Raw genomic sequence first — 15,182 nt, 5'->3', positions numbered from 1 at the left:
GTGAACCTTTGGAATTCTCTACCTCAGAGGGTTGTGGATGCTCCGTCATTCAATATATTTAAGACTGAGACAGACAGATTTTTGATCTCACAGAGTCAAGGGATATGGGAGCTGGCAGAAAAGTGGAGTTTACGCCCAAGATCAGCCATGATTGTATTGAATGGTGGAGCAGGCTCGATGGACTGAATGGTCTACGCTTGCTCCTATTTCTAACGTTATGAATCACTCACACTAGGTGATCATAGCAGCATGGCTACACTTCACATTTATTTCCACAAGCAGGGTCAACTCTATGCAACAGCATCACAGCAAAGTGTCCACTCTACATCAGCACACATGCAACCTGCCACACCTCACCCTCCCGCTCCCCAGTTGCCCTACCACCATTAACAAGAGTCTGCACAGAAAGTAACATGAAATCAAAAGCGACGGCTCGAGAGTTATAGAGAACTTACAGGTGTGTCCGGCCCATCTCCACCCAGCACTCTGAATCCAAACCCACTCTCCAGCTTACGCAGAAAGATGTCAATGTCCTTTGTATTCGGGGCTAAAGGATGATAAACAGGGAAGAGGATCAGAGGTGATGCAGTGGTCAGCGTAAGGTGCGTGCAAAGCAACCCATATTTATATAGCATGGCCAACCCAGAATTTCCTGCTTCCTCAAATTCATTTGCCAGGATACAATACAGAACGACAGACAGTCCTGCAGTTACAGCCTGGATTCAGAGCAGAGTCTGAAACCAGTCTGCTCCGGCACTTCCAGAAACAGACTGAACTGTCAAACCGTGCTGTGCTTTAGATGGCAACCTGCTCAGTCCTCAGCTTGCAAGATGACCAGGCAGCAGTGTGCATGACACTGACATCTAATTATGGTCAACTCCTGAGAACAGGCACACAACCGCAAAGGAAAAGCCCATTTAAAACTTGACTGGTTTAAGAGAGGTGATCAATAAATGGGGCTGTTTGCTGATTAACTCACTAAATGATTACTGTTTTTTTTCCTCCCTTCTACTTTCTCTCCTCTCCTGATTCTGTGTGGACACATTAGTTGTCCAAATATCGACCCTGGATGGCAATGTCAGCATTTTTTTTTGACAACGTCATCAGTCAATGGATTGTGATCAGGCGCTCTTAACTGATGTCCTCTTCTCTATCCCCATGAGCATACAGATCAATTGCAATTAAACCCCAGTGCTCTGTTAGATAGGAGAGGAGAACTCAGCCCCATCTAAGAGTAAAAGCTGGAACTTTCCGTGGGTCTGCGTGGCACAGATACGGAACAGATTCTCCATCAGGGGAACAAGGCAGAATTCAGTATTGTGGGAGAACATCTCAGTATAAAGATGAATCAGACAGGACATCCAGTCAGTGAACTACTACAACCTGGAGTTATTGGGCAAAGTAGCCTAATGACATTGCTGCTGGACTAACAACTGTGAGGTCATAAGTTCAAATTCCAAAAAGTTGTTGTGAAATTGAATGGAATAAATTGGTGAATTGACACCAGTTAAATAACCATGAAAACTGCCAGATTGTCACAAATTGATTCACTGCTATCTTCAGGGGAAAAGGACCTGTCACTCCTACACAATGAGCCCAGCCTGGCCATATATGCTGACTTTCAAGGCCTTGTAAAGTGACCACCTTGTAACAATGATCTCAAGAAGTTAGCCCACCACCATCACTTTCTTAGGCAACAAGGGCAATAAATGTGAGTGTGGGTGAGCAACATCCAGTACCAAACTAACCCTCACACATGAACAATTCCTTTTCAATTCCAGCGTCCAATTGTTCAATTTGATTTTGCTGCTTCTCAACACAAGATACTGTAAATGTCCATTTTCAACCCCTTCAGCCAGATCTAATTTATAAATATTGAACAGTACAAGCTCCTGTCACATTCTCCCAGGTGAGTTTCCATCCAAAATCTCACAACACGGATACTGAGCAGCACAGGATTTCCAACAACATTACCATCTACTGTTTAGTTCACAGTGTCCTGTGGTAAAACGCGCTCCAATACTTCACTTACGTTTGCTGTCGAACATAGTCTTGGATTGTACATACACCTCTGTTGGGTCACGTTTGGGGGAGGAGGGCCTCACAGCATTGGGAGGGAAGGGCATAGGCTGAGGGATGGGGACGCCGGGGGAGAGATTCTGAGAACTTGCTTGACTGTCCTCTTGTTCTAAAGTCTAGGGAGAAAAAAAAAATCAGCAGCGGGGAAGAGAAAAGTTTTTTTTTTAATTCTACAAAATACAAGGGAGTAATGTAGAAAGCATTAACACAAGACAGTAATTGTAAGTTCACATCCTGGGACACCTTTCACAATCTTACAGCACAGGAGGAGGCCATTCGGTCAGTTGTACCTGTGCTGACTCTTTGAAAGAGCAGTCAATGCTTAATCCCACAACCCTGGCTTTTTGTCCTTAACCCTGACAGTTCATCAACCTCAATTACCTCCCCAAATCCCTTTTAAAATTATTCTTGGAATCAGCTCCCACCACCTTTTCAAGTAGAGTGTTCCCGATGACCAAAAACTATCACATTCCCAGGTCATGAGAGTCTTCTCCTTTTTGTTAGCTTTTCCATGCTTCCTTCTCCCTCTGCTATTCGGCAATGATCATTTACAAGTCCCCCCAGATCCTTTGGTTCTTGTCCCATTACCTCCCAATTTTGCCTTGCACCTGCATCCCTTGTCATATAATCAATCCCGCTTGCTGCCCTGGCACAGACTTTCCCCTTTGTTCTCTCCCTCCTCGGTGTTAATTCTGACGATAGGTCATTGAGCCAAAACATTAACACTGTCTCGCCATTGAGGCAGAGTCCTTTCCGGAATTTTCTGTTTTTTATTTCAGATTCCCAACAATCACACTACTTTGCTTTCGAGTAATTGTAAGCTTTTAGCTCATTATCAGCCCAAAGCACTCAATTGTCATCCTGGGGGTCTGGGTTTAAAATCTAGCCAGATTAAGAATAAAATCCTGTACATGCCAGACATACAGATGATTTAGCCAATTCAGCCCATAGGAACATAGGAAATAGGAGGAGTAGGCCATTCAGCCCCTTGCACTTGTCCACCATTCAGTTAGATCATGGCTGATTTTCTACCTCAATGCCATTTTCCCTTCACTATCCCCACATCCCTTGATGTCTTTACTATCTAGAAATCTATCAATCTCTGTCTTAAACATACTCAATGACTGAGCCTCCACAGCCCTCTGGAGGGTAGAATTCAAAGATTTACCACCATTTTTGAGTGAAGAAATTCCTCTTTAACTCAGTCCTAAATGGCTGCTTATTCTGAGTGTCTCCCCCCGGTTCTTGATCCCACCCCCCCCCAACCAGAGGAAACATCCTTCCTGCATCTACTTTGAGTCCTATGAGGGTTATGTTATGTCTGTTTCAATGAGATCATGCCTCATTCTTCTAAACTCCAGAGAATACAGGCCCAGTCTCCTCAATCTCTCGTCATAGGACAATCCCGCCATTCCAGGAATCAATCTGGTGAATCTTTGTTGCACTCTCTTTATAGCAATTATTTCCTTATTTAGGTAAGGAGACCAAATCTGTACACAATTCTGCATGTGCAGTCTCACCAAGATTGTATACAAGTGCAGTAAGATATCTTTACTCTTATACTCAAATCCTCTTGCAATTAAGAACAACACACTATTTGCCTTCCTAGTTGCTTGCTGCACCTGCATGTTAGCTTTCAGTGAATCATGATCAAGGACACCCAGGTATCTTTGGACATCAACACTTCCCAATCTCTCACCATTTCCTACCGAAGTGGATATCTACATTTTTTCACATCATATTCCATCTGCCATGTTCACATTCATTCACTCAGTCTGTTCAAATCAGTTTGAAGCCTTTTTGCATCCTCCTCACAACTCACATTCCCACCAAGTTTTGTCTCGTCAGCAAACTTGGGAATATTACATTTGGTCCCCACATCCAAATAATTGGTATGGATTGTGATCAGCTAGGGACCAAGTACTGATCCTTGTAGTACCCCAACTAGTCACAGCCTGCCAACCTGAAAATGACCCATTCATTCCTACTCTGTTTCTGTCCATTAATCAATTCTCAATCCATGCCAGCATTTTACTCCTGATCTCATGTGCTCTAATTTTGCTTACTAACATCTTCTAAGGGACCTTATGAAAAGCTTTCGAAAATCCAAATACACCTTATCGACAGGTCCCTTATCAACAGGTTTTTCAAACATGATTTCCCTTTCGTAAATCATGTTGACTTTGCCCAATCCTACCATTACTTTCTAAGTGTCCTGTTATCACATCCTTTTCCTTACTACTGACATCATCTATTCAGAAAGTAGTAGTCTCCCACCGTTGATGGAATGGTTCCCTGGTTTCTGCCTCCACTGGGCTACCCAAATCCAGTCCATGTGTTGGTCATTCCGTCTGATGAGAAACTGTTCGAGATTAATCCTAAATTTTCTCTTTCCCCGTTTCACCCTGTGGGAATCTTGTCTGATTCTCAGTTTATGTTTCAGGAGTGGGGCTTCAACACAGAACCTTCTGACTGAGAGGTGAAAATCACAGCTGGCACTTGAAGCATGTGTAAAATATACCCAGCTTTAGCTAACATGTCTGCATTCACATTCTAGATGGGTTCTGGTTAGATTGTGGGATGCCGTGCATCCAGAACTGCACCATAACAGTCCAGTTACTTCTGCCGGAAGGAACATGTATAAACACAAAGAATCCCTGATCCCAATCCAAATGTTAGCAAATAAAAAGAGAGAAACTTACAGTTTTTATAACTTTAGCAGGTGAAGGAGGACCTGTAAGAAAAAAAAAAAGCAAAGAAAATGCATTACCACACAGGAAAGAGGAACTCGAGTGGGTGAAGGAGGGAAGAGGGAGGAGGGGGAGGGTGAAATGTGGGAGAAGGAAGTGCAAAGCAAGGCCAGATAACAGGACTATGCTCTCAGGTATCACTGGAAAGAAACCCATTGCTCCATAATCTGGTCAGGTGGTCAGAAAAGTGGCAAACGGAATTCAACCCGGAGAAGTGAGAGTTGATGCAGGTGGGGAGATCAAACAAGGCAAAGGAATACACAATAAGGCGGCATATAGAATTCTTTCATTTATTAGCCGAGGTATAGAATATAAGAGCAGGGAGGTTATGCTTGTATAATATAAAACATTAGTTAGGCCACAACTTGAGTATTGTGTGCAGTACTGGTCACCTCATTACAGAAAGGATGTAATTGCACTAGAGAGGGTACAGGGGGATTTACGAGGATATTGCCAGGGCTAGAAAATTGCAGCTGTGAGGAAAGACTGGATAGGCTGGGGTTCTCTTTGGAACAGAGGAGGCTGAGGGGAGATTTGATTGAGATGTACAGAACAGTGAGGGGCCTGGATAGAGTGTATGGGAGGGACCTATTTATTTTAGCAGAGAGGTCAGTGACTAGGAGGCATAGATTTAAAGTGATTGGTAGAAGGATAAGAGGGGGGATGAGGAAAATCATTTTCACCCAGATGCAGAGGGTTGTAGGGGTTTGGAACTCACTGCCTGAAAGGGTAATAGGAGCTGAAATCCTCAACTCATTTAGAAGGTGCCTGGATATGCACCTCAAATGCCGTAACCTGCCAGGCTATGGACAAATGCTGGAAAATGGGATTAGGTTGGGTGGCACAGACACGATGGGCCAAATGGTCTCCTTCTGTGCCCTAAACTTCCTATGATTCTAATCTGAATTTGGTTCTATGCAGCACAACTTTAATAAGCAAATAAATATGGGCACTTTATACAATGGGGTCAGTGCATAGTTCAAGGTTAGAAGGGTTACAGTGGGATCCGCAACACTATTTGCACTTTAATTCAGAACTCCATTCTCCCAATGCAGTCAACATTATTTCATTCAATGCTGTACTTCACTGGGCTCCAAGACACTTTCTCTTTTTACCTTTTTGGGCACAATTCACAATATAATGGAAGAGGAAAAGCTGAGGGCTGCAATAGGAGCCCAGAGCAAACGTATGGAATTTACAGCACAGAAACATGCCATTTGGCCCAACTGGTCCATGGCAGTGTTAGTGCTCCACATGCGCCTCCTACCACCCTTCATCTCACCTGAACAACATAACCTTCTACTCCATCCAGTTTCCCCTTAAATGCATCTGTCACCTCAACTACTTCCTCTAGTAGCAAGTTCCACATTCTCACCACTCCTGGTGATGATGTTTCTCCCGAATTCCCTATTGGATTTATTAGTTACTATCATTTTTTTATGGCTACTGGTACTGGTCTTGTCACAAGTGGAAGCTTTTCTCTAAGTCTACCTTATCAAATCCTTTTATAATCTTAAGACTTCCATCAAATCATTTCAGCCTTCTTAGAGAAAAGAGCCCCAGACTGTTCAGTTTTTCATGGTAGTTATAATCCCTCTCCTCTCAGTTCTGGTATCAGCCTTGTAGATTTTTTTTGCATTCTCTCTAATGCCTCAATATCTTTTATAATATAGAGACTAAAAGTGTGCATTACGATCAAGGGAGCTAAAGATAATTCACGTACAGGGTACAATAGCAAGATGACAAACCTCCTCTCTGCACCAGCAGTGTTATTTCACTCCCCACAGGCCAATCCTTTAGGATCTCCACCACCTGGGTATGGCTCAGTTGCTGCATACTCTGCTGATTTATCTCCTTGATAACATCACCTTTCTGTAGGCCTCTGCACCACTGACTGTCCAGGATCATCTTCACCTTCTGTCCGGCTGGACAGTCCGCTATGGCAAAGCCAAAACCCTTCGGCCCCTTCAGCAGGGGGATGGTGAGCACCTCTGGCTGCGAACCAGCTGACGAGGTCATTGAGGATCGGTCCTCGGTCAAACCCAAGTAAGGTCCGTTTAAACGCTCGGCACCGCCACTGCTAGGGACCTCATTTCCATTGTGTTCAGGGGGCCCTGGAGCAGTCTGCAGGCTCTGGCCAGTGGCAGCTTGCTTCCCCGCTACAGGCAATCCATCCAGAATGGGAGTGGCAGTCACTACGTCAATAGCTGGCACCTGGGCATCGGTGGGAAGTGGGTAACCACGACACAGGATCAGCTTCACTGTCTGGTTGATGGGAACAGACTGGAAAAGCTGCACAACATCAGCATGAGTCTGTCCAAGGACGCAGGTGCTGTTCACATACACTATTACATCACCTGTAGATAAGATTAGATAGCATACACATTAACCAGTTGAGTACACAACTAGATCCACATACACCCAAACTTTGAACTTGCTAGGGATGCATGCAAGGAAATGATAGATCTTTATCAGCACTAAAATAAATACCAGAGTAATTTAATAAACCTATGGAAACCAAACGAGAAGAAATGTGATGTCTACCCCAGGCACCTACCCACACACTGGCACCAGTTTCCACAGCTACCTCAAGCAGGTCTTAGTCCCTTTGTCACATCCAACTGCATCTACCCACAGGGGTCTCAGGGCATCGGTCTCACTCAAGAAAGCTCCAGTCCCAGCACCATCCATTATCCCCCTGTCCCCATGGTTTATTATTCCCCAGTCCCATTTATCCCAGCGCTGTCCCCCACTGCACCTATTGTGGGGGGAGGTGGGGTGGGACAGGAGGGAAGGGAAGCTCTTTGACAGTGCTAAGTCTGTAAATGCCAAATTAGAAACATGTCACTTGCCTGCCAACATGTTCCCATCCTGAGCTGCAGGTCCATCCTGAATCACATTCTTCACCTGCAGGAACTCATCTGGGCTGTCCCCTCCGATGATTGTGAATCCAAACCCCATAGTGCTCTTCTGCAACGTGGTCCTGATGAGCATCCCCTGAAGATGGGAGGGGTCCCGAGTAAACATTGGCCTCTCTGCAGTGCAAGAGGTGGGGAAGGGAGAATAAAAGAGAAACAAGAATTAAAAAATGATGGCTTGACCCATCAAAAATTCCAATCCAGATTAATCTGTCATGTCCAAAAATACCAAATGTTTTTGCATAAACTTGGCTTATATTGTGACAGGTTTAGAAGGTTGAGAAGCCTTGATCTAATCAAGGTTTTTAAAATGTTTAAGGGATTGGATAGGGTAGACAGAGAGGGACTATTTCCTCATTTTAGAAAGTCTGGAATAAGGTGGCATAACCTTAAAATTAGAGCCAGGCTGTTCAGGGGTGAAATCAGAAAACACTTCTTCACATAAAGGGTAGTAGAAATTTGGAACTCTGTCCCAAAAAACTGTGGATGTCAGAGCTCAATTGGAGATGGAAAGATTTGTTAGGTACCTAAAGGCATTGGGAGACAATGGCTGGTAAAATGGAGACAAGGTACAAATCTAACTGAATGGTAGAATAGGTTCAAGAGGCTGAATGGCTTCCTCCTGGGCCCCGCTTCAAGCCTTAATCTTTACTGAGCTAACTGATCTTACCCTGGGCAGCAGGAAAGCTACAATGGTAGGGTGTGGGCAGAGTGGAAGAGGGAAAGGGAGAGTGTAAAGGTAACTCAGGATGCCAGTCAGTCAGTTTCCTGGATTGGCAGCTAAAGGGTTAACTTAAAGCAAACATTTGCCATTATCACTCATTTGTTCCGCCTGAAACTTCAGAGATTGCTGGAGGCTCCTAATGTTTATAAAACCACCATCGGCCTGAAACTTTATGTACCTACACGCCTCACTGCAGTTTCTGTTTGTAGAGCAATGGCTCTTTGGGTTGTAAATAGGACAAGGTTACATATAACTAAGACGTTGGGGGCGGGGAAGTCATTACTACGTGCGTACAGAGGTCAGGTGTAACCAAATAACAGGCATTTATAAAGTGAAAAGGGAAGAGAAGGCTTTTGAAGCATAAGATTACGACAGGGCTGGACAGGTTGGATGTAGGGATGATGTTTCCCCCGGCTGTGGGGTTTAGAACAAGGGGTCACTCTTAGGATAATGTGGTAAGCCATTTAGGACTGAGATGAGGAGAAACTTCTTTACTCAGAGGGTGGTGAACCTGTGGAATTCTCTACCACAGAAGGCTGTATAGACAAAGTCACTGAATATAGTTAAGGAGGAAACAGATAGATTTCTAGACACTAAAGGAGTCAAGGGGTATGGGGAGAGCACGGGAGTATAGCATTGAGGTAGAGGATCAGCCATGGTCATACTTAATGGCAGAACAGGCTCAAGGGGCCAAACGGCCTACTCCTGCTCCCATTTTCTATGTTTCTATGAAACACAAGATATTACACTGCATTTCCATAATCACAGGGCCATTCTAAGTCCTACTTTTCAATGAGAGAGAGCTCAACTTAATGGGAATGTGCTCACTATAAATTTCCCATTCAGAGGAATATGAGAATATCAGATGCAGCATCAGCAGTAAAGTTGATGTTTAGCTTTTGTTTTATGCAGGCAAGATGTAGCCTTAAACATGAGGAAATGTGTTTACTCTGAACAGTTCTGATGTTGGCTGCAATCATGAATTGGTTCTGGTATTGGAATATAGCAGTCCAGAGGTGGTGTATTCAAATCCCACTCTTGAAAGTTTGAAATCTGCATTGAATAAACCTGAAGCTGACAGAGAAATAAAAGCAGCCAAGAAATCTGATTGTCATTAAATTCTCAACTATTAGCTGAGGGATAAATATTGGCCAGGATACCGGGGAGGACTCTGAAGTCCAATGTTCTGGCTGGGATCCCTTAACTAACACAAAAACTCTGGTCATTTATCTCATTGCTGTTTGTGGGATTTTGCTGTGTGCCAATTGGCTGCTGTGTTTCCTACATTACAACAGTGATTATACTTCAAGAACTTCATTGGCTGTTAAGTGTTTTGGGATGCCTTGAGATGATGAAACAAATGTGTGAAAATGCAAGTACTCTCTTTTTGAATGTAGGTTCCTGTACCTGGTCGCTGATCTCCATGCACCCCTCGCTGACTGTCCCGCTGAAGAATCAGCTGCTTTTTCCGCTTTGCTTCAATAACTGGGTTCTCAAACTGGGTCCTCTGGTTTATGTGGCTGAAGACAAACAAGAGGGGGGCAAAAGGAGAAAGAGCAAGTTAACTTAGTCTGAGCAACATCGTACACCTCTAATGATATTCCTCTCTCACCATCCCACCCAACCACTTCAGTTCCAGAGTGAGTCAAGGTCTCAGATACCTGGATGGTTCTGGGTTAAGTTGCAACCGACCAGCATCATATTACCATGTTTATCCGTCTTTTCCCAAACAAGCCACGAAAACAGAAGCCACTTGGTCAGTTGGGCAAGTTGCCAGGTGGTGGTGGTGGTTCAGGGTGGTAGAATCATATCTAAGCCAGCTACTTTAGGTTACAAGAGGTGTGGGGAAGGGTATGTGGGATAGGCAGAATGGAAGAATGAAGGGTACAGGGAAGGGGAAAAGGAGGAGGAGGATTGTTTTTCCTGAGACAGAGGGGGATTCTGTTTGTAGCATAAGGACAGACTGATCCAATGAGTGCAATGTAACAGGACTCATTATCTAAACACAAAAACTCAAGAGGGTTTGAAGAGAATTACTGAACTGGAGAAAATCAGCAGCCAATTATTGACCAACTCTGATAAATGCAACATTTGCCCCTTGCAGCAAGCACCAATGGCTGCATGAGGAGAGGAAACCTCCAGCAGAGCATTTGGTATCTAAAACACTGGGACGAACCCAGCCGTAAACTGATTTAATTTTACCTTTACTTGGCGGGGGGGGAACTTACTCGATGTAGTAGAAACCATAGACCGGATCGCTGATCTTTTCCCAACCATATGGAAGCTCTACAATTTTAAAAATTAAAAACATTCTGATCAATACCATAATCGACGAGTCAACTTTACATTAAGTATAGACAACACCAACATACTATAGCACACAGCAAGCGCAGCTCAGACCTCCTGCCTGATGGGAAGTGGCTTTTTCATTTACACTGCTCTTCCAGTCCTGGTTTAACATTCTGGGGCTCTTGAGTAGGTACCATTAGATCAAAGAAAATCAACTTGAATATGTGAAGAGTAGAGGTCGTCCCTGACTAATCTAGCAGAATCATTGATGTCACTAACATGGTGGGTAGGGGAAATGTCTATGGATGTTGTTTGTCTGGACTTCTGAAAGGCATTTGATAAAAATTCCACACAAGAGATTATTGGCTCATGGAATTGGAAGCAAGCTTATGACAGAGACTGAAATTCAGTTTGGAGGTCGGAAACAGAGATTAAGGATAAGGAGAATTTCTCTGGCAGGATGTGACGAGTGACGTTGCCTCAGCTTTTCACCATTTTTAATGATGGGTGAAGGAATAGAGTTATATATCCAGGTTTGCAAATTATACTAAGTTAGGAGACACAAGAAGTAAAGTGGATGGGAGAAGGAAGTTAAAAAGAAACAGATTAAGTGAGTGGATAAAACTGGGGCAGATGGAGCTCAATGTGAGGTCAGCCACTTTAGATCTCAAAGACAATTCAGGAATTTTCTTAATGGTGAGAGACTTTATTTCATGGGAGTTGACGCTTAATTGAGGACCATGTTTTAGTTGTACAGTCTTGGTCAGGCCCCATCTGGAGCACTGCGTACAATTTTGAGTATAGCAAAAGCCAGGCTTAATAGCCTTGGAGAGGGTGCCGCAGGGCTGCAAGTTAAATTAGGATGGCTGGTTGCATAAACTTGGATTGTATTCCCTTGAGTTTAGACAGTTGAGCGATGATCTAATCAAGGTTCTTAAAATGATTAAGGGAAACTGTGAAACTATGTACCTTATTAATTCTGATGGGGGAACTGAGGTCAAGGGGGCATAATCTTAAAATTGGAACCAGACTATTCAAGAATTATATTTTCACACAAAGGACACTGGAAATCGAACTCACTCCCTAAAAAGCTCTCTGAGGTTGGGTGGGGTGGGGTTAACAAAGATATTCAAGAACAAGATCACTATTTTTTTTAAGAATATCAAGAGATCTGGAACAAAAGGGAGGAAAAATGGAGTTAAACTATAGGTCAGCCATATTTTAATTGAATGACGGAACAGGTTTGAGTGGCTGAATGAGCTACTCCTTTTCCTATGACAACTGACACACAGATGTATTCAGTCTCCATTCTGAAGTCATCCATTCTGTTGTCTCCATATTTCCAAATTTAAATTTATATGTCCTTATTTATAATTGAAAATGCTGATGCAAACTTGTTATTTCATAATTATGGCCATGATGCTGCTGCACCTCCAATGCCAGGACTGGACTGACAGAGTGACAAGTTTACCACATAATATGTGGTCATAGCAGTTTAAGTGATTGGCAAAAGAACCGAGGGCAGCAGGAGGGAAAATTTTATGCAGTGATGATTACAGTCTGGAATGCATTGACTGAAACGGTGGAGGAGATGGGTTCAATTGTGGTTTTCTAAAGGAAATTGGATAAGGACTGGGAGGGGGAAAATTGCAGGGTTTCAGTGAAAGGGCAGAGGAGTGGGACTAGCTAAATTGCTCTTGCAGAGAGCCAGCACAGACTTGATGGGCCGAAAGCCTCCTGCTGTGCTGGAACCATTCTGATTCTGAAAGAGGAAATATTGCTGCAGGAAGCACAGGCAGATGGAAGATCTTTTTGAGCATATATTAATATGTAAGCACACTTCTATCATACTTCAGATGTTACATAAGCACATTTCCAAATCTGTGTCACACTTACGGTGATAAAACAAACACCTTGATGTTCTGGTTATAGCCCAAGTAATCCAGAGGTTAAATTCAAATCTAATCATGGCAAGTTTTTGAAACTGGATTCAATAAATCTCAGTTAGTGGGTTGGCACCAGATAGAATAAGCATGAAAGCTATTGTAAAAACCTAAGTGGTTCACTAATGTCCTTCAAGAAAGGAAATCTGTCACCCATACCCTGTCTAGCCTATATATGAATCCAATCCCACATTTAATGGCTGTTAATGCCCTCTGGATGGGCAAAAAGGCAGCTTTGCCAGCATTACCTACTTCCAGAGAACAAATTCTGAAAAACTCTTACTGACTTGAGCACTGCCAAGGCCAATCAGCTTCTAAAAGACGTGAGGAAAGTACAGCAATTACATCGTGATCTTAGAGACACTGAGTTACAGACAGCTAACACATTGTGCAGTACGGTTATATACGCTGAAATGGTAAGAAAGAATTACTTTGACTAACAGTGAGCAGATCATTGGGAAATCCGCCAGTATCAGTAAAGAGACAGAACTTGGCATGGCCCCCACACTTCTTAAATACTTATCTTCCCAGCTGCCGAGCTTGAGGTCTCTAATCCTTGAGAAAGATAGGTGAGATAGAAATGGAGGACCAAGCACAGCCTGCCTGTACGATTCCAATAACTCTTGATCAGTAAGGAACTCCCCATTCTTTATAATCAGGTCTATGTAATCCCCCAGATTCCTGTGGTTTTTCTCCCTCTCTTCAGGTACCATGCCCTAAGAGGGCATTGATGACCATGGACCTCAATGTTAATCTTGCTCTGGAGGCATGGGTCATCTTCGTTGGTGGTACATTCATCCAGTTTGTGAAGCTCTTTAGAAAGATCATTCTTTGTCTACCACAATCTATTTTACCATTGATCTTTCCCACCAGCATCAGACTTTCTAAATCATGATTTATTATGTGCCCAAGAATTTCCAACTGTCTTTTCCTGATCTTGGTCAGTAGAGTTCTTTTGGTCTCAGATTTTACTAGCACCTCTTCATTGATAATGTGACTTGTCCAAGATACCTTCATTATTTGCCTCAAAAAGCACAACTCTGCAGGCTTTTAGTTTGATTAAAATTTTCAATGTGTGTCAAAGCTTTCTGAAATTCCAAATGAAGTATACTGTACCAGGTGCCAGCTTGGTTCAATGGTCACAGTCTCATTTGGATTCAAGTCCCATTCCAGTACAAAAAAAATCCAGGTGTAAACTCCAGTGCAGTTCTGAAGGAGCGTTACATTGTCAGACGTGTCATCCTTCGAATGAGATGTGAAATGGAGACGCTGTCTGCCTGTTTTAGATGAAGGTAAAAGATCCTATGGTACTATTGGGAAAAGTTGCCCCCTAGTGTTAAGAACAATCTTTATCCTTCCATCACCAGAAACCAATTATCCGATTTGTAATGCACTGTTATTTGTGGGGCATTGCTTATTGACTGTAGATTATCCCGAGGACATCAAGGACACTACATAAATGCAAGCTCTTTCACTATTTATAGGGATACCACAATCTGTAACATTGCCAAAGGCGGCAAGGCTTGTCAGAATTTTCTGCTTGTAACTCAGTACTGACCACTAGTTACTACTCTACAAGTTAACTTACAACATGCCCCCTAGGTTTATCTATTATTGATGTTAGGATAATGGACCTTCAGTTGTCTGGGACAGATCTGTCCATCTTTTAAATGCAGACACTACGCTTGTTTGCTTGCACAGCTCCAGAGCCTTATCCTTGTCCAACTACTCGTTATGATACAAAACAAAAACAAAAATACCTGGAAAAACTCAGCAGGTCTGACAGCATCTGCGGAGAGGAATACAGTTAATGTTTCGAGTCTGAATGACTCTTCATCAGAACTGGTGGCCTGCAAAACTCCTTCTCGCCTTTTTCAGAAATTCAGGATATATAAATCAGGCCCAGTTAGTAGCTGAAACCCTCACCATGCCCTTTGTTATCCCTAGACTTGACTATTCCAACGCACTCCTGGCCGGCCTCCCGCATTCTACTCTCTGTAAACTTAAGCCCATCCAAAATTCTGCTGCGCACATCCTATCTTAACTCACACCAATTCCCATTGGCCCATCATCACCCTTGTGCTCACAGATTCATATTGGCCCCCATTTAAACAACATCTAGATTTTAAAATTCTCATCCTTTATTTCAAATCTCATTCAAGTTAGTGTTGTGGTTCAAGACCCATTCAAGGAAATGAAGGCTGACACCACCACAGTACTGCAGGAGTGCTACATTATTGGAAGTGTAGTCTTTCCGAGATGTTGAACCAAGGTAGATGTAAAACAAAATCCCATGGCGCTACTTAAAGGGCAGATGAGATCACCCCAATGTCCCAGCCAATATATATCTTTCATACAACACTGCCAAACAGATTAACTTGTCATTTATCACATTTGTGACATCTTGCTGTGCATAAATGGTCTGCTACATTTGCCTACATAATTAAGTGACTGCATTTCAAAAGTACATGATTGTAAA

General features: G+C 43.1%; 1 protein-coding gene across 6 annotated transcripts in view; it reads right to left on the bottom strand.

Moving 5' to 3' along the window:
• Positions 1-15,182, bottom strand: part of magi3a (membrane associated guanylate kinase, WW and PDZ domain containing 3a) — a 104,670-nt gene that overhangs the window by 21,531 nt on the left and 67,957 nt on the right. For all 6 annotated transcript variants that reach the window (XR_005943979.1, XM_041195195.1, XM_041195191.1 and 3 more), the window contains 7 exons: positions 10,700-10,757; positions 9,879-9,991; positions 7,682-7,864; positions 6,578-7,186; positions 4,782-4,813; positions 2,033-2,195; positions 456-547 (listed from right to left, as the gene is read on the bottom strand). Coding sequence is in view for 5 of the 6 variants with exons in the window: in XM_041195195.1 (XP_041051129.1) it covers positions 456-547; positions 2,033-2,195; positions 4,782-4,813; positions 6,578-7,186; positions 7,682-7,864; positions 9,879-9,991; positions 10,700-10,757 (1,250 nt within the window). In the remaining variant the exon portion in view is untranslated. The remainder of the gene's footprint in view (positions 1-455; positions 548-2,032; positions 2,196-4,781; positions 4,814-6,577; positions 7,187-7,681; positions 7,865-9,878; positions 9,992-10,699; positions 10,758-15,182) is intronic.

Source organism: Carcharodon carcharias, chromosome 9, assembly GCF_017639515.1.
Source record: "Carcharodon carcharias isolate sCarCar2 chromosome 9, sCarCar2.pri, whole genome shotgun sequence".
Classification (NCBI taxonomy): Eukaryota; Metazoa; Chordata; class Chondrichthyes; order Lamniformes; family Lamnidae; genus Carcharodon; species Carcharodon carcharias.
Note: the sequence above shows the minus strand (reverse complement) of the source record. Positions and strands in the feature narration are given on the sequence as shown.